Below are 27,427 nucleotides of genomic sequence, written 5' to 3' on the forward strand. Positions count from 1 at the left end.
GATTCCATAGAGCTGCAGGATTTATAGATTTATATAGATTTTATATATTGTAGTGAAATACAAGGACATAGAGAGTAAAATTGAAAAAGAGCAAAAAAACGCTCTGAAACAGCTCATTTTGGGTTCAGAGGGTTAATCGTGTGTAAATATTTTAATCTCTATATTCTGTGACTGAAATGATTTTGACGTATTAAACAGCAAGTCCTGTGTGTGATGTGACTCTGTGTTTCAGTTCTCCTCTGGAAAGTCTGCGACAGAGACACAAGAGCAAAGCTGCACTATCGAAGAAAAAAGCAGACAAGGAGAAAAGGACTATGAATATTTACAGACGGCTTTCTGCGAACATGTGAGTCAACATTTGTTTGAAAAGTGATGAATCTCTGTCTGGATGAAAGCTGGCTGACGGTCTCTGTCCTCAGGTGTAGCTCTCTGTGGAGACGTCGTCCTCCGCCCCTCTGGCTGCATCGCTGCCGCTGGGCGCTGCTCGCCACCTACCTGCTGGTGCTCCTCTGTGTCGCCACGTTCACTTACGTCCTGTGGAAGCTCCAGAACGAAGAGCTTGAGCCCTGAACGCACTGCCAGCTCAATCACCTCTATCACCTCTATCACTGTTTGTTGATGAATATAAAACATTTTATCTTTTGAAATACTTTCTAGTGTTTTATCTCAGAAAATACCTTCTGAAAAGCAGCGGTGAAAGAAGTATTCAGATCCTTTACTGAAGTAAAAGTACAAAAGTATCAGCATCAAAATGAACTTAAAGTATCAAAAGTAAAAGTACTCGCTCAGAATCGACCCACTCAGATTGTTTTATATATTCTAAATATATTATTGTTGATGCATTTATGTAAGCCCCAACAGGGCATTTCAGGGCGTTTTTTGCTCTATGTACATTTTACTCACTGTGTCCTTGTATTTCACTGCAATATATAAAATCTATATGAATCTATAAGTCCTGCAGCTCTATGGAATCAGCACAATCATGACTAGAAGTGGGAACAACTCAAACATGTCTTTGTACAGAATAACACAGTTAGAATGACAGAAATCATAAAAAAGAGAAAAACAAGTTGAATTCTCTGAAAAATATATTTTTTAAAATTGGAATGAAATGGAATTTATATACAAACACTTTTAAAAGTGCCCATAAGTGTCATAAATATTGGGAAAAATACTGAAGTATTGTCATATTGTTTTTCAGCCTTTCCTGTCCTCTCCTCTCTGCTCTGTGTAAATAGATTTTCAGTGAATATTTGTCACGTGACTGTTGCTCTCAGCAGAATCAATCATGTCTTCACAGTGTCTCTGAGGAGCAGAATTTAATGTTTTTATCAGGATCTGGTTAGTGCAAACACTTTATTTTAAATGACACATGTAGAATAAAGAGATTCTGACACAAATATCAACATTTTATCACAAGTTTTGTCACTTTTTATAACAGAAGCTTTCAAAAACCTATGATCCGTTCAAAAACTGTCGGAAAGTTTAGATCCAGATAATAATGCCTGTTTTTACAGTTTCTTTCTATGATAAACTGTATTTGTGGTGATTCTTTAAAGAAAACATTTTAATCCCACTAGTGGGGTCAGAGGGTTAAGGTAATTCCTTTAATCCTTGTCAAAGAAAATATTTGGTATTTACACAGTCAAAATGATGTTGAGCAGCATTTCACTGTTAGGTAGGGCTCATTTTAACTATTTAATATACTTTATGTGGTTTAATTTATAAACATGCATAATTATTTTAAATTTATCATGTTTTTCATGTTACACCCTGGCCTAAAAAGTAACTAAATCTGTCAGCTAAATGTTGCTACATACAAACAAATCCACAAGCTTCACTTTCAGCTGAGTTGTTTTTATTATAAATATACAAAACATATCAAAACTGATACAATCACTTGGTTAGTAAGAAAACTCCATACTGCAGTGAAAACATTTATCAAACCACCGTCCAAGGCCTCAGTGATTCATTATCAACAGTAAATAGCAAACGTTAAGGTTCAGCTCACTTCACATCATGGCTAGATGTTATATTTTAACTATTTATATATATGTAAAGAAAGGTGTAACATGTTAGTAAGAAGTCTTCATGTTGCAGGGGGGAAACATAAATAAAGTATAACATAAAATATTATATTAGGAATGGGGAATTTGAAAACTACTGTAGATGGATTTCATGTGCAAAATGTGTTCCAGACACAAAGAAGTTCTTGAAACCACAAATCTGTCGTATGAACCTAAATTCACCTCAGGAACTTTAGAAACATCTGTTAGAAAACAATTTAAAATAAATAAACTGGCATAGCACCTTACATTAAGTTTTAAATTAAAAGACGAGAGAGAAATGTGCTCAGCGGGGGGGTCTCACAGAGAGAGAATAATAAATACAGAGAGGATATTATAAATACACTCAGAGCTCTCAGTCACACCTGGCTCACGATCTCAGCGTCCTTAGCAATGAACCACTGCACCGGAGTCCCGTCTGCAGCGCGCTGGAGGACCAAGTTACCCGATGCCTGCAGAAAAAAGTAATGAAATCAGTGTTCGTCTCATGCATCCTGCACATTAATATATCATTGATCTGATAGAATAACTTGACTCATAGTTTTGGTCATTTTCCAAGAAAAAAGGCGACAGTTACAGCTTCTAAAATGCGAGAATTTGTTTGGTGTCTTTAACTTTTATCACTTTTTCAGTAATTTCCCAGTTTGGGATCAATGACGTCTGTCTCCCTCTCTGTCTGTCTGTCTTTCCTCTTGTCTGTCTGTCTGTCCTCCTGTCTGTCCGTCTGCCTGTCTGCCTGCCTGTCTGTCTGTCTGTCTCCCTCTCTGTCTATCTGTCTGTCCTCCTGTCTGTCTGTCTCTTTGTCCTCCTCTCTGTCTGTCTGTGTGTCTGTCTGTCTGTCTGTCTCTTTGTCCTCCTCTCTGTCTGTCTGTCTGTCTCTTTGTCCTCCTCTCTGTCTGTCTGTCTGTCTGTCTGTTTGTCTGTCTGTCTGTCTGTCTGTCTCTCCGTCTGCCTATCTAGCATGTTTTCCTCCCTGCCTTAGACTCTTGCCCCAGTGGACCAGTGCTGACCTGGTTGAAGGGGGGCAGGTGGGGGGAGGTGGGGCTCATCACGCTCTGCTTCTGCAGCTGGTTCCTCTGGTGCCAGGACTTCAGCTCCTCAGACACCATCTCCCGCGGCATCAGCCGGATGGCGTGGTTGGGGTACTCCTTCAGCGAGGGCGTCCGCACCAACCTGGTGTAGGGAGGGGGGGCCTTCAGGATCCCCCTCGGGGACAGCGCTCCCTCCTGCAGTTGTCCCTGCTGGGGGGTAGGGGACAGTAGGCACTTCCCCATGTCCTGCTCCTGAGGGGACAGCGGGCCGTCCTCTGCCAGCGTCGTCACGTAGCCGGGGCTGTTGTTCTTGTGTGGGCCGGCGAAGCTGGCGAGCCCTTTCTTCTGTGCTCCGAAGTGGAAACCGTAAGGCGGCGGGTGGAGCTTGGGGATCTCGGTGGGTCTGTCCCTGCCAGGAGAGCTGATGTAGGAGGAGGACGAGTGCTCCGAGCTGCTGTCCTCTGAGCTGGACTGGTAAGGCCGCAGCGGGGAGAACTCCGGAGAACGCAGCATGAAGTCGGCAGCGCAGCGCCGCTGGGGCAGCCGGGCTCGCCCTCGATTCTCTGAGCTGAGGCGCTCCACGTCAGCAGCCGGCTTAGTTTTGGGAAGTCTGAGGAGACATATGATGAGAAATTATGAATTTATAATACAGATATTGTAGGGCATTCAGAACCTCTAACTGATGTAATCTTATTTTGATTCTTTTCAGGGCAGAGTCACGTGTCTTAAATACAGAACCTATGTTTCTATAACTAATACATTTTTATTATTTTTTTATTATTATTTATTTATTATATTATGGGTTTTTTTTAATGTATATTTATTTATTTTTCTTTTCTTTTTATTATTTGTATTTTCTTTGTTATTTTTTATCTATTTATTTATATTTATTTATTGGACTTTTATTTTATTATTATTATGGATACTATTAGTATTTAACATATCCTTTTTATATGGATTATTTATTTATATTATTTATATCCTTTGTTATTGTTATTACTGTTACTACTACTTTATATATATATACACATACATTTTATTTTTATTATTTTATATTCATTTATTTTATATTTATTATCATTGTTATTATTATTATTACGTATTATCTTGTGTTTTATTATTTGTGCGGTCTTGTATGTCATGTTAGTCTGTTTTTTTTGTGTTTGTTGAAATGTTTGGGTTGACAATTCTCTATATGCAAACTCATTTTTTTTGTATTTTGATATCTTTTCTTTGTATTAATGGACTGGCTCCTTTACACATTTGTATGGAAGTGGGGAAAAAACGAAAACCTCAAACAACTCGAGCTGCTTGTACTCAAAACAGAGGAACTATGAGGACAAAATTCAAAATAATCGTTCATTAATCGTAATGGAGGTAAAATGTTCAATTAATGGTGATATTGATCTGAGGTTGTGTCGTCCAGCACTAATATGTTGTTATGCTGTTTGTGCGTTAGTGTCTGAATCTTTGGATGTGACGTCGTGCGTACCTGAAGGACTGGGAGTATTGCCGGCGGACGTGCAGCTCCGGGGTGGAGGGAGCGCTGGTGGAGTGGTTCTGACGCAGGGCAGCGTTCTTTATGAACTGAGACAGAGGGATGATGCTCTCTGACAGCTGGGCTCCTGCTGGACTGCTGCACACAAGAGAGACAGAGAGAAAAAATATGAGATAAGAAATAGATCCTGTGAGACATAAACACTGGTATGGCACCGCTGTACTCAGCTCAACTCCAAAAGGGTCGCCAAATATACACCATTTATCATAGAAAGAAACTGTAAAAACAGGCGTTATCATCGGAATCTGAACTTTCCAACAGTCCTTGAACAAATCATGGGTTACAAAAGTTTCCGTTAGAAAAAGTGACCAAAACAAAGCTTAAAATTGTGATATTTCTGTCAGATTGATTCTGCTGAGACCAACGGTCACGTGACAAATATTCACATATATTATATGTCTCTCAGATATATTCATATCAGAGAGGAGAGGACAGGAGAGGCTGTTTACACAGAGCAGAGAGAACAGAGGCTAGAAACATGATAAAACTTCAATATGTACAATATGTGGCGACACAATTTTTTCCCTCAATATTTGTGACACTTGTGGTGTGTTTGTAAAAAAAGTTATCAGAAATTTGTCTTTTTTTCTGATTTCTGTCATTCTAACTGTGTTATTCTGCTCAAAGACATGTTTGAGTTGTTCCCACTTCTAGCAATGATTGTGCTGATTCCATAGAGCTGCAGGACTTATAGATTCATATAGATTGTATATGTTGCAGTGACATAAAGGAAAGGTATCTGGTACTAACGGTGGAGTGGAGCAGGACGTGCAGTGATTCCGCCTGTTGGAAACAGAGTGGAACATCGACTCCTACCTTGACCTGCTGCTGCATGAAGACTGACAGTTTGTGTTCTTCTGGTACGGCTGATCCAGGCTGGACTCTTTCCACGGTGAGTTCTGGATGGGAGAGCGCTCATACTTCACGCTGAGCTGACTGGATGACTGGAGGCTGCTGACTGACAGCTGCAGGGGGTCCGAGTAGGAAGAGCCCAGCACCGGAGGAGAGAGAGGGCTGGACGAGTCCACGTCTGCAGAGGAAAACACAGACCATCAAACACCATCCTTCTGATTCAGGCTTCTTCAGGCTTCTACATGTCTAAATCCAAGTTGATAAGTATAAATGTACTCACCATCATCCAGGGCCACCACGTCAGACAGAGAGCTGTCATCAGACAGGCACAGATCTGCACAAATACAGCAAGCGTGTTAAAGTGGCATCAGCCTGAGCTCTGACTCTTTACATGGGACACACTTCGTTTTGAGACAGAGGAGGGATGCAAACCTTTAGACTTTTGGCAGCAAGTAAAAAGTCATCGCAATCAAAAGTTTGGACGAAGAGAAAGGTGGATCTTTAACCTTTTGTTTTGATGCTCTCAAACACATTAAGAAGGCAAGAAATCAAGCTCTATGTAGCATATTCTCACATGTTTTTATGAGATGTATGCTTTGTTGTGGCATTATTATATATTGTTATTGTGCATCGAGTGTTTTGGGTTTTTTCCCCACTTTTTGTAACTCCTCAAAAAAAGTTTGGAAACGTATTACTTTGGTCAATTATTTCTCCCATTTAATAATACCAATTGGTGTTGTAATTTATATCGTTGGACAGCCCAATTAGTCACCTTGACAACCAGGTACAACTTTTAAAGATTGTGCATTTGTGGAATGAGTAACACAGCTAAATGTGTCCGTAGTGTCCAAAACAAAATGTGCCAAAATTCCCTGCAGCATTCTCCCGTTGGTGTTCATTCTTTTTTAAGTGCTGCAGGTGTGAGACCTGATTGGCACCTAAAAATGTGGCCAGGTTGGTGACCAGCATGAGGAGGAGGTGTTGTTTTTTCTTATTACTTTGGGAGACTGCAATCGGTCAATCCACTAAGCAACTCAAAACAAGAGTGAACACCAACTGGAGAATATTGCAGGGAATTTAGGCACATTTTTCAGGGAGCTATGGACACATGTTTCTCATTCCACAGAAGCACAATGTACCTCGTTGTAAAGATGACTACTCAGGCTGTCCAACAATATATAATACAATAAGTATTATTAAAGTGGAGAAATAATTGACCAAAATAACGTTTCCAGACTTTTTTTTTTGAGGATTTTATCACTGTTGGCAACTTGGAAGCCGGCATTATAGATTGCATTATCACAGAATCCAGCTCGGAGGGAGAAAAAGAACCTGCAGCACGGCTTTCTTTACCTTCTGTGTGTTCATGGGTGCAGTGCAGAGTCCGGCCTGCAGAGGGCAGCAGTGACACTAACCTTTGCTCTGGTTGTTGGAGACGCTAATGCACGGGGAGTTGCACTCGCTCTTGACGCGCTGCTGGAACACAGCCTCCTGCAGGTCCTTCACCTTCTTCTCCTCCCTCTTGCACTGCTGCAGCCGGCTCTTCTTCTGTGGTTTGCTGAGGTTGCCCTCCAGGGAGAGTTTGCGGGCCGCCTCGTAAATCTGCCGCTGAAGAGCCAAGTCGGTTTCAAGCACTTGCAGCTCAGAGTCCTAGAGTAAGACACGAATAATGACATTTAGTTTGAGCTGAATGCTTGTAATGCCTGTTGTTAGATGCAGACTGAGGCCCGTACCTGTTTGTCCAGGTGGATCAGACCCTCGTCGAGCTTGAAGGAAGCTCCGATCCTCCTCCTGATCCGGGGCAGCTTCTCCTCGGGCATCAGAGGATAGTCAGAGGGCAGTTTACCTGTCAGCTCCTGTCAGTGCAAAGAAAAGTGTTTATGTGACTCATACAGACAAAATGAAATCAAAACCACTCAGATAATTAGATTTTCAGTCTGGCTTTTAACTGAGTTTTAAATGTCTATTTATTTACTTATTGGCTTTTAATAAATCTGTATCTAATCATTTATTGTCTTTAACTGTTTTATTCTGGCCTGAAATGGAGCTTTATTTCATTTCATATCTGTCTAATTATTTACTGTATTATTTTATTTTAGTGTAGACACAAATTAGGTTTTATTATAACAATAATTATTTGTAATTATATTCTATTTGTATCTATTATTTTACTGTATTTTACTTTTTTAGTGTAGACATAACTAGTTTTATAATTATAATAATTATTATCATTGTTATGCTTTTATTTGTATTTGTATGTATTATTATTATTTTCTGTATTTTACTTTTTAGTGTAGTCTTTAGTTGGGTTTAATTATAACAAATATAACAATTATTATTGTGATTGTATTTGAATTACATTTTCTTAAGTCTAGTGTAATTAATAATATGTATTTATTTGTATCTGTAATTATGTACTATATTTTACTTTTTTAGTGTAGTCTTTTATCAGGTTTTATAATTTATGTATTTATTTTTATTTTTATCCGTCTAATTATTTACTGTATTTTACTTAATTCATAGTGTTATTATGATTTTATTTGTATTTTTGTTTAATGATTCACTGTATTTTACTATTTTAGTGTAGCCTTTAATTGGATATTAAAATAATAATAATAATAATAATAATAATAATTCATGTATGTATTTACATATTTTTAGCTGTTTAATTATTTACTGTATTTTACTTTTTAGTTTAGTTTTACTTATATAATATAATAATAAGCATATAAGGATTTATTAATATTATTTAAATCATTGTTTATTTTTATCTATTTAATTATTTATTGTTTCAATTTTTTTATTTAACCTCTTGGTACAGGTTCTTCAGTTCTTGTTTTTAATTATTATTGAATGCTGTTCTCATTACCACTATTATGAAGTTATTCCTAAAGCACTTCCTGTGCTTTAGGAAACAGTCTGATTGGTTGATAACAAAGCTCCTTATCACTGATCAAAGCACAGAATAATATGTCGACTCACGGCCTCGCGGATGCAGAGCTTGCGGAGCTCCAGCAGGCAGAGCTCCAGACGCTCCTCCAGAGACTGGTGCTTCAGCTTCAGGGCTCGGGTGTGCGTGGTCAGGTCCTTGACCGGAGACGTGGGGCTGTCGGGACCTGCACACAATACACAACATCACACTTTTCACTTTTACTGCAGTAAAGTAATCTGAATACTTCTCCCACCGCTAGTTTTGTGGCGATATTCTTACCAGAATGAACGATAATCCCACTGTCAGTGTCGCTGATCTCCTCTTTGCTCTCGATGGCCGTCATCTCGACTCTCTGCTGGCTGGACTTTGTAGAAGAACCTGAAAAGACAGAACTCAGATTATTAGAACTAGACTAGAAAGTAGAGCTTGACAGATATTTCAGTTGACAGATATTATAGGCCGATATCTGTGTAAATGCTGTCTGATACAATATATAATGCAGAAAATGTAGCTTGGAGTGATTTAGAAATTATGTGTTTTTTGTGGGGGGTTTTTTAAAGTCAGCAATTACCTGAAACTGAACAGTAATAATGTTTATTTAGCTATTTATTTTATTCCTATTTATTCTTTATTTTCTCAGTTATCATGTATAAAATTGGCTGACAATGTAAATATTATTCAATTAACCTTAACGTTAGCAAGTAGCTCTGCAAAGTGGTTAAAAACACACATAAAAAAGGTTGATTTTCATTCCAACTCAAAAGAAATTACTATATCTGCCATAATATAAGTAAAAACTAGACTAGAAAGCAGGGCCCGACAGATATTTCAGTTGACAGATATTATCGTCCGATATCTGTGTAAATGCTTATTAATTAATGAATTAAATGTTTTGGTTTTTTTAAATAGTCAGCAATTGCCTGACATTGAACAGTAATACTGTTTATTTAGCTATTTATTTTATTATTATTTATTCTTTATTTCCTCAGTTATCATGTATGGAACTGGCTGACAATGTAACACATATTGGTGCACAATCCACATAAAAAAGTGGAATAAATAAATAAATAAATCAGCTATGATATCGGTTATTCAGTCATGGAAAAAATGATTAGACCACCCTTTTTCTTCAATTTATTGTTCATTTTAATGCCTGGTACAACTAAAGGTACATTTGTTTGGACAAATATAACAGCTGATAAGAGTTTAATTTAAGAGCCGATATCTAGACATTTTCCATGGTTTTCTTGATAATAACCAAAATCATTATCAGTAGATGAATTTTCCCTCTAAAATCAGTTTCTGCTCCAGATATAACTCAGGTTAGTAAAAAGCAGACTGAGAGAATCCAGGTTGTGTTTCTGCGGCCACATGGCTTCATTCAGTCCCTCCTGCTGCTTTACTTAACAAAAGTGAATGACTGGCGAGTGTCCTTTCACACACTTATCCATGCAGCCCTCCTCCACCTCTTTCTCCCTCACAAAGGACGCAGACCCCCACGGTTGACTCGGCACATGTGCGGGGGTTAATCCGAATCGTGGTGCCATGGTGACGGGGCGCGGCGTGGCCGGCCAGGGGAGCGTGTCTCCATGAGGCGTGTCAGAGGGCGTTTAAAGAGCCCGGCCCTCGAAAAGGAAAGCAGATGGCAGCAGGAATTACCCCAGTCATGCACTGCACCTGTTCCCCCCACACACCCCCCCCCTCACAGCCCATTCAACCAGTGTCCACAGCCCTCAGGGGCTTTGAAGTGGAAGAATGTCTCAATGTGGGGCTGATCCACGCAGCATCACACCACAAGCTGACTGCTGTGTAACGCTGCAACACTTTCAACAAAAACAGGCGAGCACAATTCATGTTTATGGCTCGCTCTGTCCACCAAACATCTGACCCACAATACACAAATAAACGAGATGTGGAGAGCAACGAGGAAAACAATGACAAAAACAAATTGGAGATAAGATAAGAGATTTAAATCCCGGCCTGTGAGAGTTTTTCTTCTTGGTGTAAAATCGACACAGAATCAGTCACGCTATTTGGGACGATAGTTACCTTTTAGTGGCATGATCTCTTTTTTGGATCATTCAACATCCATAAATATGGAAACAAAACATCTCAGTGTTGCTGCCAGAAAAGCCAAAATAAGGACATTTTTGTAATGGAAAGAATAACTTTCTCTTTGAAGCTTCAGCTAAATAAATTTGAGGAAATAAGGCAGAAATGGAAAGTGTATATTTCTCCCAATCACCTTTCTTTGAAGTGGAAGAATTTCTTAATGCGGGAGCACAATTCATGTTTACGGCTGGCTCTGTCCACCAAACATCTGACCCACAATACACAAAGAAACAAGATGTGGAGAGGAACGAGGAAAACAATGACAACAACAAATTGGAGATTACATTCAGAGATAAACCTTTAAATCCCGGCCTGTGAGAGTTTTCTTTTTGATGTAAAATCTCCACAGAATTAGTGAGGATATTTGGAACGATAGTTACCTTTAAGTGGCACGATCTCTATTTTGGAATGGAAATAATCACTTTCTCTCTGAAGCTCCAGGGAAATAAATTTGAGGAAATAAGGCAGAAATGGAAAATGTATATTCCCCCAAAACATTCTTCTTCTGTTTAAATATTTTCCACCCCGTACGGGTATGTCTACATGTCTATTATTGTCATTTCTCCCCACTTTAAAACCAAAACACTTCTATTTTTAGATCGATATAAACCTGGCCTGTGATGGTGACTCCGCCTCAGGATGAAACACACAACACGCTGCCCTTTTCTATTTTTTTGGCTCAATTGATTCATTCTGGATCTCACATGTCTGCCAGCAGCCCACACTGCACTGAAGAGGGCCGGCAGATCACAAGAGACACTTACAGGCACTCAACATGATTACAGGATATTATTAGCTTCACTCACGGCATTCAGTGCAGCATGAGAGCAGTCTGTAGCAACATCATGTAAATAAAACAACATATATGATATCTGGATAATTATATATATATCTATATAGACCCTCTCTCTCTGGAGTCTCACATGTTTGTGCAGAATGAATCAGAAGTTGGCATAAATACACAAGAAAACTTCTAATTAATCTGTTTTTAGAACAATGTCTAATTTGGCAGTATATACTGAACCTGCCTACCCCTGACTGACAAGTTATTATAATATCAAGACATTTCAACAGTAAATAAAGAAAAAATCTTATTTTTTGCTCGCTAGTTTTTTTCGCGACCACTTATTGACATCCGATTGGTTTTTTTTGCAACTGGCATGTGCGCACATTGTCATTGTTTGCATAAAAATAACTATAAATCACAATAAAGTATTTTTTGTGGTTATTCAATCAGTCAGTATTTTACTGTATTGTTTTATAGGGTTTTTCTTGTTTTTTCTGCATTAACTGCAAATGGCATTAGAAAAGGTGAATTACTTTTATTTGAAATATTAACCATAAAGTGGGTGTTAAAATCTGTACATTAATATACTGGGACATTATTGACTTTCCTTATAATACATATTCAATTGCTTAATTGTATTGTTAAATTACAGTGAATTGTATGTAAAATACAAACAAATACACATCATATTGCTGAATATAAAATTAAAGAATAGAAACTTGTTTTCTTACAGTAAAACTTTAAAATTGAATGAAAAAAAAAGGAAAACTAAGAAGTTATTCTGCAGATATATATATTTACTGTATAATATTAGTATTTTTAAAGAAATCTTTAAAAATCTGTAAAATAAATTATGGTTGTTTACCGTTATTTGATGGCAACTTTTGCTGTCAGACTTTTTACCAATTTATTTTTTAAAATATGTACAGTGTAGTCTGATAACTCATATACATTTATATATATATAAGTTTATATGGATTCTGAGCTACGAAATGACCTGAACAGGGACAGAAGAACTGAAGCTGATGAGAAGCTGATGCAGAGTTGTTATTCTGACATGAAAACAGACTCCACATGACTGAATGTGTTTCTAAGACGACTGTGTATAATCCTCGACTCCTGCCTCGTCCTTTATGTTTGCAGATTGCTATCAGGGCTTGTTCCTGTAGGGACCAGAGGGACACGGAGGTGGACAGGATATTATTGTGTGTCCCACTGGCCCGAGCCATTCACCACCGCAACTCATGTGAACTGACGCAGCTATGAGCAGCTGTGGAGCACAATGAGGCGCAGGCAGCTCCAGTCAGTAAAACAACACGGCAACAAAGGCCCTGTATCCACCGGCCGGCCTCAATAATCTGCTGTGGGCGCAATATCTGCTGACGACTCGGCTTCAGGCCTGAGTGAGCATCGCCGGGGCCAAGATCATGGAGATGAGGCTGCAGGAAGGAGCAGTGCTGAGTTTTTACACTCTCAGACACATGGCTCCACGCTGCTGCAGCCATCTCAACTTAAAGACGTCAAGCCCGGTAATCAGAGACAGGCAGAGTAATGTGGGATTTACCCACTTACACCCCATAACTCTCTGAAGACTTTCACAAGAGTCTGTGGTCGGAGGCCGAGTGGGTGGGTGAGTCGGGTAAAAGTGCAGATCTCACTGAAAGTTGCAGTTTATTGCCAAGATGCTGATGAAAACCTCGAGTCGTGGGAGTGTTGACAATACTTTTCTTGATTTAGTGTAAAAGGAACAGCAGTCCATTTCCTGGAGGGAGAGCTGCTGATAGCACAGTCTCCACCCGGCCTGATTGATGTAGCCATAACAGCTTAATTGCGCCGCATGTGATCGCCGGCTCTCCAGGAACGAACGTGTCGGGATGAGAGCCGACTGTCCCACCCATCCTCGCTGCTGCTGGACCGTGAACATCTACGGAAGTGGGTGTTTATGGCAAGAGATCACGATGTGGATTCACTGTCTCCTAGACTTCCCCCACCACCCTTTCCCATGAGCCCTCTGGAGCTGCGATCTCCTGGAATGCCGCCACCACCGCCGCGCTCATTACCACTGTGGTCAGCCCTGGAATTACCAATGGGGACCAGGAAACAGTGAGGGATGCCTGAAACCAGACCGAGGCCTGTCGGAACCCTGTAATTAAGACTCTCCGCTGAATGCTGATACTATGGAAGAAACCAAAACGACTTTACAGCATGCCTTATTTCAGAGTCTGATGAGAAGCCAGAATCCATTCAGCAGAATGAAGCCACTCTGTGCACAATATGAGCTGCTGGAGGAGAAGTGCATCGATGTGGGGAAGCGGCAGGAGGAGAAAAAATGAAGTGTTGTGTTACAAAGCGCGTCACTGGAGTCAAATCTTTGTCTTCAGGAGCAGCGCTGAGTGTGGAAACTCCACAGACTGCAGCAAAAGGCAGCAAAAAGCAGAAAAGTCTATAGACCCTTCCAGACTGGTGTTTCAAGCCGTGATATTAACGCCTCTGTGACGATTCACCTTGAATCTGTCCCAGAGGCGTAACGGGGTCCAAGTGATCCGGCTCTGTACCGCCTTCAGAGGTAGTAACAGAGAAGTTATATTGGACGGAAAATACGTTATTTGTGCGACCAACAGTCGGGTAATAAGAAAGGAAGTGGAGAATATCATCAGAAACACGCCTCGAATCATGTTCAGCAAAATGCAGAACAACTTTGCTTGATTCTGTAGAATCTCTACAGAGGGAAACAGCAGGATGGGCAGTTCTTCCAACAATAAACTGCCACTTAAAGCCACTACTGTCTCCTCCCACTTTGTACCGCGATGCAGGACTTCAATGTAAATGCACGCCATCATTACGCCACTGCAGAATCAGGATGAAAGTCCTAAGGCGAAAAGCCGGCACAGCTTGTTACGGCAAATTTATCATGACCTTTGCAGAAAAACAGTTTGAGCTACTGGAGTCAGATCTTTGTCTTAAATACCCCTTTTTATCCAACCCGAACCTAGTCCTAGTGCTGGTTTGCAGTTGGTTAAACTTGGAAACTGTCTCAGAACTTGTTTGTCACATCATCACGTTCCTGTATACGTCTGCATATGTCTCCGGTCTTCGCAAGTATAACAACAACGACATCATCTCTCTACTAATGTTACTCCTGGCTCTGTGAGCCTACATTGGCATCCAAACACGACATGTACAAACATCTGTGCTGCTCTTCTTGATCGATATGGACGGAGATTACATTTTTATTAACACTAAGCGTAAGAGGTTAATGTCTGTTGTAAGCTGAACCGAACCGGCCCTTAAACTTACTTGGTCGAAAAGGGGTAAAAGAGCAGTTCTGAGGGTGGAAACTCCAGCAGAATGCAGGCTGTGACATCAGAAAAGGGCTGTCAGCTCTTCCCTTTGTCAGACCAACATTGTTAAGTAGTGCACAGGGTCTTAGTTTTCCAGCAGAGACAATGCCGGGGTAATAAGCACCATATCAGCCTGCGCTCAGTCACTGGAGGCCATATGCTGGCCAGACACACCAGCTCTGTCCCAGCGTAAACACACAGGCCCAGAAGAGATGCTCCATTGTTCTCCAGAGGCTGAAGGGAGCATGACACCTTGTCCCTCTGACTCATCATTTCTGAGCCTCTGAATGGACACTGAGGGTCGACACGGGCTCCCGGCAGGATGTGGTTAAGGCTTTTCCCCCACCGTAAAGTGCCCAGCGTTTACAAAAGAACAGCAGGGACTCCGGCACAGAGGTGTTGTCTTTAGCACCTCAGTAGCACTGCGTGTCTGTCAACATGTGGGCTGAGGGAGAGGCTGTGGATTCTGGTGCCAGCAGGCAGCCTGCTGACCCAGATCGGCTGAAGAGCTGCTATCAGAGAAAGCAACCTGTTCATGTTCATGGTACAGTTCAGAGCATGTGATTCAACCACCTAGAGCAACAGTCTCCACAGAGACGCTTGTTTTTATTAATCCAAGATGCCAACACAGCAAAAAAAACAACTGAATTATTGTATTATTCACAGTGTTTTTCTACATAAAGTGCAAATTCCATTAAAAAAAAGTAATTACTTTCATTAAACAAATATTTACCCTAAAATACATCTATAAATAAACGTAATTGGACATTATATATTCTTTATTATAATAAATATTGAATTTATTAATGGTCTTGAATGTTAAATTACAGTGAATTCTATGTAAAAATAATAATAAAAGAGCAAAAATTAAAAATTAACAGACAACTTTCTGTTTTCTTACAGTAAAACTTTCAATCAAATTTTTAAAAATGTTTTAAAAAACTGTCATATCAAAGAAAAAAATAAACAAAACATTAGTTATTCAGCAGCTATATATATTATATACAGATATTTACGGTAAATTCTCTATTTTATAGTGTAGTCTGATAGTTGTAATATTAAGGAGCTTCAACTCATATGGATACTTTTATTTTTCAGTTTTTAATAAGATCCTTTTCAGATCCTCACATTACTATATATATATAGGTATATTTAAAAACACTTTATCACATTTCATTCATTCAATTTTATTTGCATTTCTAATCCTGAATTTAATGTATTACTAAGATAATTTTACGTATCAGTATCAAAAGTAAATGCATCATATCTCATGTGCTTGTAAAGTTGTAATCTGTTAAATGACTAAAGCTGCCAAATAAATGAGAAATAGCCTAAAAGGACAATATTTCTATACGAAATAAAGTTAATAGAAAAAGGAAACCAACAACAAGTATCTCATAACTGTAGTTAAGTGCAAAACTTGAATACATTTAAGAGTAAATAGCCTAAAAAAAGCAAATTCAGTGAAGTTATTGCCCTTCTAACAGTCTCACACATTTCATTAACTGAATGCTGGTTGTGCTAAAGTTCCTATATGATGTTTTGTAATGTATAGAAAGTGTTGTGCACTCACCTTGTGGGGTGTTTCTGCTCCTCTACAGCTGCAGCATCCCCTCTCTGTGTGCACACTTTCTCTGCTCAGATGTGAGAGCGACGCCTGGACATCTGCTTCAGTCAGCTCCACAGTCTCGGTGAGGGGGGAGAAGCTTAATTCATTCTAGTAAAAGTATTTATTTGGGAGCACACCCGTCTTATATTTACTTCAAAATGTATGTACTTCCCCATATAATATCTTGAAAGGTATACTTTTTCGTTAAAATAAGTTTTTAACCGGGGAAGGTGCACTTTTGGATGGCGGTGCCCCCCTCCGGACTCTTTATAAATGGTTTGGTCCGACGCTTCAGACACGCTCTGCGTATTGACACAGCACGCGACGCTCAGGGGGTGCTTTTAATTTGAAAGGAGTCACAAAATAAATAGAAGCTAAAGGTATTTTTTACTTTATTATGAAAATAAAAATGTAAAAAATCATCTTAAAGGTAAATGGTCATATCCATAAATCTAAATTCGAGTCTAAAACGAATTTTATTATTTTTCAATCTATTGAAAACTATAAATAATAAATATATAAATTCTTCCACTATGACAGAAGAATTATTTCGAGAATTCTGAGGTTATTACTTTTGCTTTTGGTACTTAAGTTTATTTTAAATAATCAAATTTTTAAAATTATTTTTAAAATGTTCTTTTTTTAATTTTTGTATTATTTTACTTATGCTGCTGTACCTAACTTACATCTATTCAATTTGTTATATATGTGGGTATATATATATGTGTGTGTATATTTACAAATATTTATATATCCATTTATATCCATTTATATATTTCATTTTATTTTTTAAATATATTTCATTTCCCCACTGCTGGAGAAATAAAGTCTTAAATATTTCAAGCTATTTAGTAAGAAATTAAACTATTTCTTTTTTCCTACATTGTTATGCTTAGGGTTGGGGTTGTATTGAGAAAGCGAGTTTAAATAAAGCTTTATTTAAAAAAAAAAAAAGTCACTCAAGAAGAATGGCCGCAGGGAGAGACCAGTTTGAGTAAAAAGCCAGGACAGCTGGTGAGTAAGTGCTGCTGGTGAAACATGACCACACTCACCTCTTTCTTCCGCCATGATGATTTAAAAAAGAAAAGTGCAGTGTGGTGTTTGTTTGGGCCAAGATGAACACATTAAAACTTTTACTGTGGGGACGGATTTACTTTTGATCCCTGACTGGCAGACTTTACTTCGCTATATTTAGTCGAGGAGAAAACGTCATGTTGTACTATGATTCAGTATATTTAACCCTCTGAACACCAACAAGCTGGGTTTTTGCCCTTTTTACATTTTACTCACTGTGTCAGCACAATCATGGGTAGAAGTGGGAACAACTCAAACATGTCTTAGTGCAGAATAACACAGATAGAATGACATAAATCAGAAAAAAAGAAAAAATGCAAGTTGAATTATTTGAATTATTTAAAAAAAATACATTTTTAAATTTGAATGAAATGGAATATATATAAACACTTTAAGGTGTTTGATATTTTTCATGAGTATTGGGAAAACAATTGGGTCCCCACATATTGTACATATTGAAGTACTGTCATGTTTCCACCCTCTCCTGTCCTCTCCTCTCTGCTCTGTTAAACAGCCTCTCCTGTCCTCTCCTCTCTGCTCTGTGTAAACAGCATCTCCTGTCCTGTCCTCTCTGCTCTGTGTAAACAGCCTCTCCTGTCCTCTCCTCTCTGCTCTGTGTAAACAGCCTCTCCTGTCCTCTCCTCTCTGCTCCGTGTAAACAGCCTCTCCTGTCCTCTCCTCTCTGACCGTTGGTCTCAGCAGAATCAATCATGTCTTCAGTGTCTCTGAGGAGCAGAATTTAATGTTTTTAACAGGATCTGGTTAGTGCAAACACTTTATTTTAAATGACACATGGAGAATAAAGAAATTCTGACACAAATAAGAAACTCGTAAGCTATGATCAGTTTTAGGACTGATGATAATGCCAGTTTTTACTGCTTCTTTCTACGATATAACGTGTATTTTTGGTGATTTTTTTTAAAGGAAAACATTTTGGGGTTCAGATGGTTAAAAAAACAAATACTTGTAATTTAGTGTAATTGTTCAGATGTGTCTTTCTATTTAATTTATCCGTCTACTCCATCACATATTAGTGGGAAAAGATCTCAGAAAAAAGAAACTTTGGAAGGAGCAACATTGTCCCATAACAAGTGCACATATCAGTTTAAGACGTATTTTAAGGCGGCCAACAGATCAGAGTGACTCTGTGCTACTCATTCATTAATTTATCTATTTACATTTTTTTTAACACCACATTAAAACATGAGACATCTGTGCTGTGAAGTTACCTAAACTGTTAACTATATGTCAGCTACTGAACAGTATGTATATGTTCCTACTCCATCAGCTACAACATAACGTATCTGTATCATTAATGCAACAATAACACTATAAACTAATATAACAATCTAAATTATTGAGTTTTTCTACTTCTGATTGCAGACTTCAGTACGTTTTGCTGATTATAGAAGATCTGATTCTGATTATGTGGGTTTCATTTGTGTATAAACGACTAAAATGATCGAAATATAATCCCAAAATAACAAACAGGCTTCTTTTATTCGCCTGCTGCTGGTGGCTTCTCTGACTCTCCCAAATGTCTGCAGTGCTTTAACCAGGCCCTGGGGTATTCAAGTCCATATAGCCCTGAAAAGCCTCCTCCAGATGGCCTGCTTTCTCCTCTCGTCCCGTGATGGAATGAAAAGATCAGCTAATTAAACAAAGTCCCATATCCATGTGAAAGAAGCGTGAGAGTCCTCGGGGGAGGAGAGCTGCATGCAAATCAATCCCCAGTGCTTTGAATTGTGTCCAACAAAACAACACATCTATGCAAACCATAAAACCTTTATTTCCACAGCACACAGACGCACTAAAAACTAGAAAGATACATGCACATTTTTAGGGGATTTCTATTAATACAAAACAGTTCTGTTCAGAAATGTCTCTTATAGAGAGTAAGGAGTCAGTCTAGACATGAAATGGACAATAAAGAAGGAAGCATGAGACGTGGAAAAAATAAACAGTATAATGATCATTAAAAAAACATAAAAAATATCCACCCTCTCTCCTTTAACAAATGTTGATCTATGTGAAATGAAAAGACTTCCACTCCCTCATCAGAAACAGAACATACGTTTCAATAATGTCTAAATATGTCTTTGTTTCATACACAGATTCTGTACTTTAGGATTGACTAAGAGTTGTGATTTACATGTCACTCAGCAGACGGGGAACACGATGTGAGATGCTGCAGGGCCTCACTGCTCAGACGTCTGCGTCCGCCTCAGGTTGTCCTTCACACGGACAAACTCTGGGATCTTCTGCTGGTTCTCCCGCCGCCTGATCTCCTCCTGCTCGTACTGAAAACACAGGAGACGAGTCACTGACTAGATGTCAGTCAGTTCAGACCAGGAACATTAAGTCAACGACGGATAACTGTAGGTTGTTTGCAGAAGACATATATGACTGTTTGTCTATTTAATGTTGCCCCATGATTCAGAACTATGAGATAAAGATTCATGAGCACATAAAAAAAGATTACCCGTTCCCACTCTGTGCTCTACCTGAGGCTAAATATATCCATATATATGACATAAATCATAGAAAAAGAAAAAACACAAGAAATGTCGGCACAATCATGGCTAGAAGTGGGAACAACTCAAACATGTCTTTGTGCAGAATAACACAGAATGAGAGAAATCAGAAAAAAGAAGTAGAATTTTTCTGATCAATTATTTTTTAAAATTGGAATAAAATGGAATTTCTATATAAATACTTTTCCAAGTGTCCACAAATGACACAAATATTGGGGGGAAAAATAAAAAGTGTCTTCACATATTGTACATATTGTCACGTTTCCAGCCTCCCCTGTCCTCCCTGCCCTGTGTAAACAGCCTCTCCTGTCCTCTCCTCTCTACTCTGTGTAAACAGCCTCTCCTGTCCACTCCTCTCAGCTCTGTGTAAACAGATTTTCAGTGAACATTTGTCACGTGACCATTCATCTCAGCAGAATCAATCATGTCTTCACAGTGTCTCTGAGGAGCAGAATTTAATGTTTTTAACAGGATCTGGTTAGTGCAAACACTTTATTTTGGAGAATAAAGAGATTCTGACACAAATATCAACATTTTAAGCTTTGTTTTGGTCACTTTTTCTAACAGAAACTTTTGTAAACTATGATCCGTTTAACAAATGTCTGAAAGTCAATAATTCAACAATAATTCCTGTTTTTCCAGTTTCTTACATCATAGTATTTCTCTCCTAGAAGTCTATTGTAACAGAAAAGTTAAATACTCAAGGAAGTAAAGCAAAAGCACCTCATTGAACTTATGTGCAGAACGAGTGTTGGCCTTCATGTTTAAAGCCTATTATATTGTATTTCTGGTTCCTTTATTATTTGCTTGATGTTTGGGCAGTTTATGTTCTGACCTCCTGCAGCTTCTGCTGCCTCTTGCGCAGCTCCGTCTCCAGGTCTGAGGGCCGCTGGCGAGCCATCTCCTCCTCGCGGTGCAGCTCCAGCCGCCGCTGCTCCAGCACGCGCTTCAGCTCGGGTTTCTCCTCCAGCAGCAGACCCCTGCAGGTCAGACACACCCACAGCACCACACAGACAACATGCTCCAGTTCACACTCTGACCATATTAAAGGGAAAGTTTGTTTTATGTTTGAGTGAGGTTGTATGAGGTATTTATCCATCGTTAGTGTAATTATTAATGGTAGATGGCCCCTTCAGAATTAGAAGAACTTTATAATTAAGAGACTACAGTGCAAAAATATTCAAAGAGTAAAAAGTAGGAGATAAAATAAAATAGATACAAATAAAGAACTAATATACAATTTGTATACAATAAATATACAGAGTATATACATGCTTTCTGGAGAGGCAGCAGGAGAACCGACACTGAAGCTAAAAATCTGTATCTGTTTGAATCAGAATCAGATTTAAGTATGCAAATATGGAATCTGACTTTAAATAATACTCACAAATATAAAGAGTGCATAATTTACAACAAGTATGGACTCAAAGATGCATGCAGGTCAGAGGTTTCTGTCACTTTCTCATGTCTTAAAGCATCAGCAGAAACTTTAGAAATGACAATAAAAATTGTAGAAATAACATCAGGAACTCCAGTAAAGTCCGAGGACAGTCTAGAAGAGAAGTAGAAACTGGTACTGAGGAAAGTCAAGAAGCAACATCAGGAACTCTAGAAATGATAAAACTTAAAAACAACAGTAGAAACTGTTCAGTGTTCATCAGAGTGTCAGTCTGGGGGATGAAGCTTTCTCTGTGTCTGGTGGTTTTGGCAGACAGCGCTCTGACACACTTACCAGAGGGGAGGAGCCTGAACAGCAGAGATGTTACTTGCCTGTTTCCTTGCCCTGGACTGGTACTGTGGGATTGTTCTGGATGTTGGACATTAAGTGTAATGAAGTACTTAATGTTTATTAGTGTCGTCTGCAGCATAGTAATTTCACTACAAGCTGTCATTGTATTCAATGGCTTTTTCAAGACACAAAATAGTGCCAAGTGAAGTTGGGTTCTTCATCGTTTCGTGGTGGAATGGACAACCTGTTAGTGAACTCGTAGTTTTTTGGAGTAAAACCTTTTAGAAACTTTCTATTCTACGATCAGAACCAGCCAGAACATCATCGGCAAATATCCAAAATCCCAAACTGTCCCTTCAATTCTCGGCTATGTTTTGAATATTTTCACAGCTTTAACACAGGCATGTCTAAATGAACATGGTGGGGGAACTGAAGCTGTTATTTATGCTCTATTCAAAGCCACAAAGTCACATAATAACGCAAACAAACTAACCGACCGAGGAGCAGCAGACCAACAACTCCAAGTAAAATTACTGGTTTTGTCAATGGAGTCTGGTGGCTTTGAATAAAGCATCAATAACAGCTTCAGTTCCCCTCACATGACCTTAAAGAGGCTGATCTCACAGCTGGATAAAGCAGTGAAAGGTGTTCTCAGCACCTCTTGTGGCTGAGCATCAGCTCTCGGTGCAGGTTCTGGTAACTCGGTGCGTCCTGAGAGGAACCGTTCAGTTTCTTGGGGTGTGTGAGCTCGTCTCCGCTGTACTGACGGGACAGACGCTGGCGGCCAGCAGACGTCTCTGAGGGCGGAAAAACAACTTGTATCATAAACCTGCTGACTTTACATTTAACGATGAAACAAAGTAAATTTACTCAAATGCTGTAAGAGTATTTCCATTTATGCTACTTTATTTTCTACACTGTACAAAAAAACATGAAATGATGATAAAAAGTCACACTTACTGTCACATAACAGTAAACAACCGTCAGTTACTTTACAGATAATTTATGAAAAATAAAGAAAAATATAATATACAGGAAATATCTGTATTTAAATTTACAGATATCAACTTTTATTATATGGTTAATATCAGTAAACCTTTGGAAAATAACTTTTTATTTTAATTTTTTACAGTGTATACATTTACTTGACACTAATACATACCTTTCACCTAAAAACCCCCAAAACCAATTATGATTTTAAAATGCTGTTATGTATTTGCAAGTGACCTAAAAAGAACAAAATATGATTTATTGATAATTAAAAACTGTAAAAATGCATCTATAATAATCACATTAAGTACTTTTACTTTTGGAACATTTTGATGTTCATAATGTTACTGAAGCAACATTTTGAATGCCACACTTTGATATTTCTACTTATAAGTAAAATATCTGAGCTCTAACCACTGGTTAGATAAATTAATGAAAGAAGGAAAAACATTTTAATTAAATTTGAACAATTTCTATTTCTTCTTATAAAAGTATTTCTATCAAACAGTATATTAACTAATATAAATATAAACAATATAATATTTGGTTTATTGGTAACATTTGAGTTTTACTTATAACAATCAAATATTCTACTCTTCAGCATCATAAACAAACTCTATTTAGTTTAGAATATATTTCCATAGTGTTTGTGTGTTCCAATACCTTTGTGATGTCCATATCCTGGTTTCTGACCGTTAAAAAGTGTGAAAGAATAAAAGGAGACACTGTTAGTGATCTGACAGGTCAAATATTTCACAGCCTCTAGATCAGCAAAACATGCTTAATCAGGTAAAAGACATAAAAAAATAATTGTCCCCAAAAGTGACCTGCACTGTAAAGAAAAAAATTTTATTATACGGATAATATACAGTAAATATCTGTATTTTTTTTTTACTTTAACATGATGGTAAGGGTTTGACAACTTTTACTGTTTTTTACAAATTATTTTTAAACATTTTTTTTTACATTAAATTAAAAATTTTACTGTAAGAACAGTACAGAAACAGAACAGAAAGTTGCATTAATTTTACATTCAGCAATATGATGTGCAGTTGTTGTGTTTCTACATAGAATTCACTGTAATTTAACATTTAAGACCAGTAAGCAATTCAATAATACTGTAAAAAAAAATATGTTATAATGTTATTATATGAATATTATATATAATTATATTATTTCACAGATTTCTCCATCCATTTTATGGTTAATATTTGTAATAAAAATAATTGACCTTTTTTATGGCATTTGCACAAAAAAGAAGAGTACATTTCTGGAAAATAACTTTCATCATAAGCATCATAACAATAATGCACACAAATAACTCAAACAACACAACCAGACAAATTTGATGGTCACAGCTGCAGGATCAAACCATTTAATGCATTAAAAGGTCACATTTAAATCTATTGTAGTTAAGTTAAGTTTAAGTGCAATCACATTGACCAAGAGTAATATTTTCTCGATCATCTATAGTAATAAACTCAGTGATTAGGAGGTGGTCAAACTAAAAATGGAAAAAGAAACCATAAAAAGAAAACAACAGTAACAACTAGAAAATTTCCTCTGGGGAAATTCTGAAAGGGCCACGGGGGCTACTGGCGGTGTGTGTACACTATGATGAGATTCTCCAGAGATTTCAAACAATTAATACTAGTAATGTTATGATACTATCTAATATACAAGGAGCACACCTACAACAAGCATTCCTTTTCAAGTATTTATTTATACAGCAACCTATACCCTTTCAACCTCAAAATGTGTGTGTATGAAACATGTGTATCTGGAGGAGTGTGTGTGTGTGTGTGTGTGTTGTGCGTTGTGCGTTGTGCGTTGTGCAGCTGTTCCGGCAGTGACAGCAGCCAGAGGTGGACAGACTGGAATTTCTGGCCTCGAACAGAAAGCATTTTTGGTAAAAACCATAATACCTATCATTGATCCGACTTCACTTCAGCGTCCTGAGTTCTTCCTGAACAGCTACATATGTTTTTTGTGAAGAAAAATGAAGAAATAGCTTTGTAAGAGTGATCTGAAAAACTGTTAAACATGTTTTTCTACAGAAATCTTCCTGCGTTTTTAATAGGGTAGTCAATGGGGCTGTTGGTGGTGTTGGTGCCGCATCTATGCGTCCTACGCCCAAACTATAACTCTGACAGCTTTACCAGAGGATTGTGAGTGAGAAGACAAATTTTCCTACGTTTCTATGTATAAATTATTTCTGTAGAGTGGAATGTGCGGCCTGGAGCGCAGTTTTCAAATTTCTTTTTTGACAGTTTTATCTCTCCCTCTACACTCAACGATGATGTCACACACTCTGACACGAACATTCCATGCAATACACACCCATTATAATCTCAGAATTTCTCCAAAAATGATCATGGTCATTGAACAGGGATTGATAAAAAACTATATGACCTATCGAAACGTGGATTAATACACCGATACACAAGACCTGCGTCTACTGTTTAAAGTTTAAATGGAGTCTCTAAGTGAAATTATGCCGGAGAAGTAGACGTTTTAAAATCTCCAATTATTGCTCTTTTTCGCTCATTTTTTTTCCGCCGTCCCATTCCCTTCAATGCAAAATTTTGCACAGTTTTTCGCGACTTATGTCGTGAAAAATTCGTATTCCGTAGAGAGAAGTAAAAGCACACCGATCCCAATCAAACCGCATGTTTTGATACATAATTATAATTTGACTAGTAGCGGGACGAAATTGTGTCTGGAAGAGGAAGAAGAAAAAATCCACAGTATAACAATAGTACTCGGTGTGATTGCCCCATGGCGCTAATAAATAATATCTAAATATGTACAATATAAAATACAGGATCTTTTCAAGAGGAATGCAAAAATTAATTTCCAGAAACCATCTGGCTATTGGCTAAAACTTCTCTTGGAGCATCCTCTAACACCGTCAGTGTGTCCTCGTCCAGATGGGACTTAGAGTATAATTAGTCTGTGGGGCAGGAAGGGACAGACCTGCTGGGACGCTTAACAGGTGAACTGTGTTTACATTACAGACACGCAGGTGATGTAACCGCTTCGAGAGCTGCAGACACACACACACACACACACACACACACAGGGACTGTCAACACTGTAAAATATATATATATATATATATATATATATATATATATATATATATATATATTTTACAACCCGACCAGATCATCTAAAAACAGGACGTGATGTCGAATATTGGAATAAAAACACAAAGTGAGTTCTACAATGTAAAAAAAGATTTATATTATTATCATTATAGTTATTATAAAAGTTAAATAAAATAAGTTTATTGTATTATTTTACAGGTTTTTTCTTGATTTTTTCCCACATTAACTGCAAATGCAATGAAAAAAGCTAAATAACTTTTATTACATATATTAACCATAAAATAAATGCTAGTCAGACTGACCTAAGATTTCGTATGTGGCTTGTGCATGGCACGAAGGTGTGCATCCTCAATTTTGAAGATTTTTGAATTAATTTTTCAAAATATTATTATTTACGTAGGACATGTTGCTGCATTGCACTGATTCCGATCGGACGCCTTTTAGGGGAGCTCCACCCCATTGTGTGATAGGCCTACACCTGGTCAGTAACACAATTCACTCTGGATTCACACCCTGACTCATCTCATTTCGAAGTCTATTTAGCCTACCTATCTTTCAGAGTTTTAAAGTGCGCTACAAGGTTTGATTTTTCAATAGTTTCCAGCGAATATCAATGTTCAATGTGTATGTGCTTGATGGTGTGCGTACCTTATGAAAAGTATGTTTTATGGAGCTGCAGACGTTGTAGTGTGGCATGTAATGTACGAAAACATGCTTCCTACGAGCACTGCACTATTTATTATAATGGGACATTATAGATTTTTTTTCAGCAATTATGTAATTGCTTAATGGTCTTCAATGTTAAATTACAGTGAATTCTATGTAAAAATACAGAATATACACATCATATTACTAAATGTAAAGTTATGGTAACTTTCTGTTCTATTAAAGTAAAAAAAACAACTTAACTTATTCTACAGATATATATATATATATATATATATATATATATAAAATACAGATATTTACTGTAAATTATCTGTATTTTATATATATATATATATAAAATACAGATATTTACTGTAAATTATCTGTATTTTTAAAGAAATTGTCTGTATTATAATCCACGGTTGTTAACTGTTATTTGATGGTGTGTGTGTGTGTGTGTGTGTGTGTGGCAATTTTTGCTGCCAGACTATTTACCGTTTTTCCATGTTTTTCTACTTTTTTACATTGTAGAAATATAAAGTAGCATAAAATGTAAATACTCTTTACTTAAGTACAGTATTTGAGTAATTTTACTTTCCACCAGTGATATCTTTTTTTATTTATCCAAACATTTTACAGTGTAGTTACTAAAACATCATGAAATAAATATCTTCATTTATTCCACAAACAATAAGGGATGAAACTACTGTAACACAATGAGACAGAAACCTCTGACACCAGATCACCACGAGGGAAGAGATTATACTGAGCAGATGGTGTCTGCTAGAACTGCTCTGTAACAAAGTCAAATATATTTCTGTCATAATATAAATATATATATATATGGGGACGATCTGCAGGCTCACAGCTCTGTCAGGAGGCTGAGCTCTGGGACTTTCCGATCGGAAACACAGCGACACATCCACATGCAGCAACACATCCTACGTAAATAATATTTTGAGAAAAATGAATTCAAAAATCGTCATATTGAGGATGCACACCTTCGTGCCATGCACAAGCCACATACGAAATCTTAGGTCAGTCTGACTAATAT

At 37.8% G+C, this 27,427-nt stretch overlaps 1 protein-coding gene across 1 annotated transcript; it reads right to left on the reverse strand.

Moving 5' to 3' along the window:
* Positions 1-1,843: 1,843 nt before the first annotated feature.
* Positions 1,844-8,808, reverse strand: inavaa (innate immunity activator a). Its single transcript, XM_059333529.1, has 9 exons — positions 8,719-8,808; positions 8,490-8,623; positions 7,241-7,363; positions 6,923-7,157; positions 5,788-5,841; positions 5,472-5,685; positions 4,590-4,733; positions 3,077-3,707; positions 1,844-2,518 (listed from the first exon to the last, which is right to left on the reverse strand). The coding sequence occupies exons 1-9, from the start codon at positions 8,780-8,782 to the stop codon at positions 2,426-2,428; spliced, it is 1,692 nt and encodes a 563-aa protein (XP_059189512.1). The 5' UTR covers positions 8,783-8,808; the 3' UTR covers positions 1,844-2,425.
* Positions 8,809-27,427: the final 18,619 nt, after the last annotated feature.

Source organism: Centropristis striata, chromosome 5, assembly GCF_030273125.1.
Source record: "Centropristis striata isolate RG_2023a ecotype Rhode Island chromosome 5, C.striata_1.0, whole genome shotgun sequence".
NCBI classification, from domain to species: domain Eukaryota; kingdom Metazoa; phylum Chordata; class Actinopteri; order Perciformes; family Serranidae; genus Centropristis; species Centropristis striata.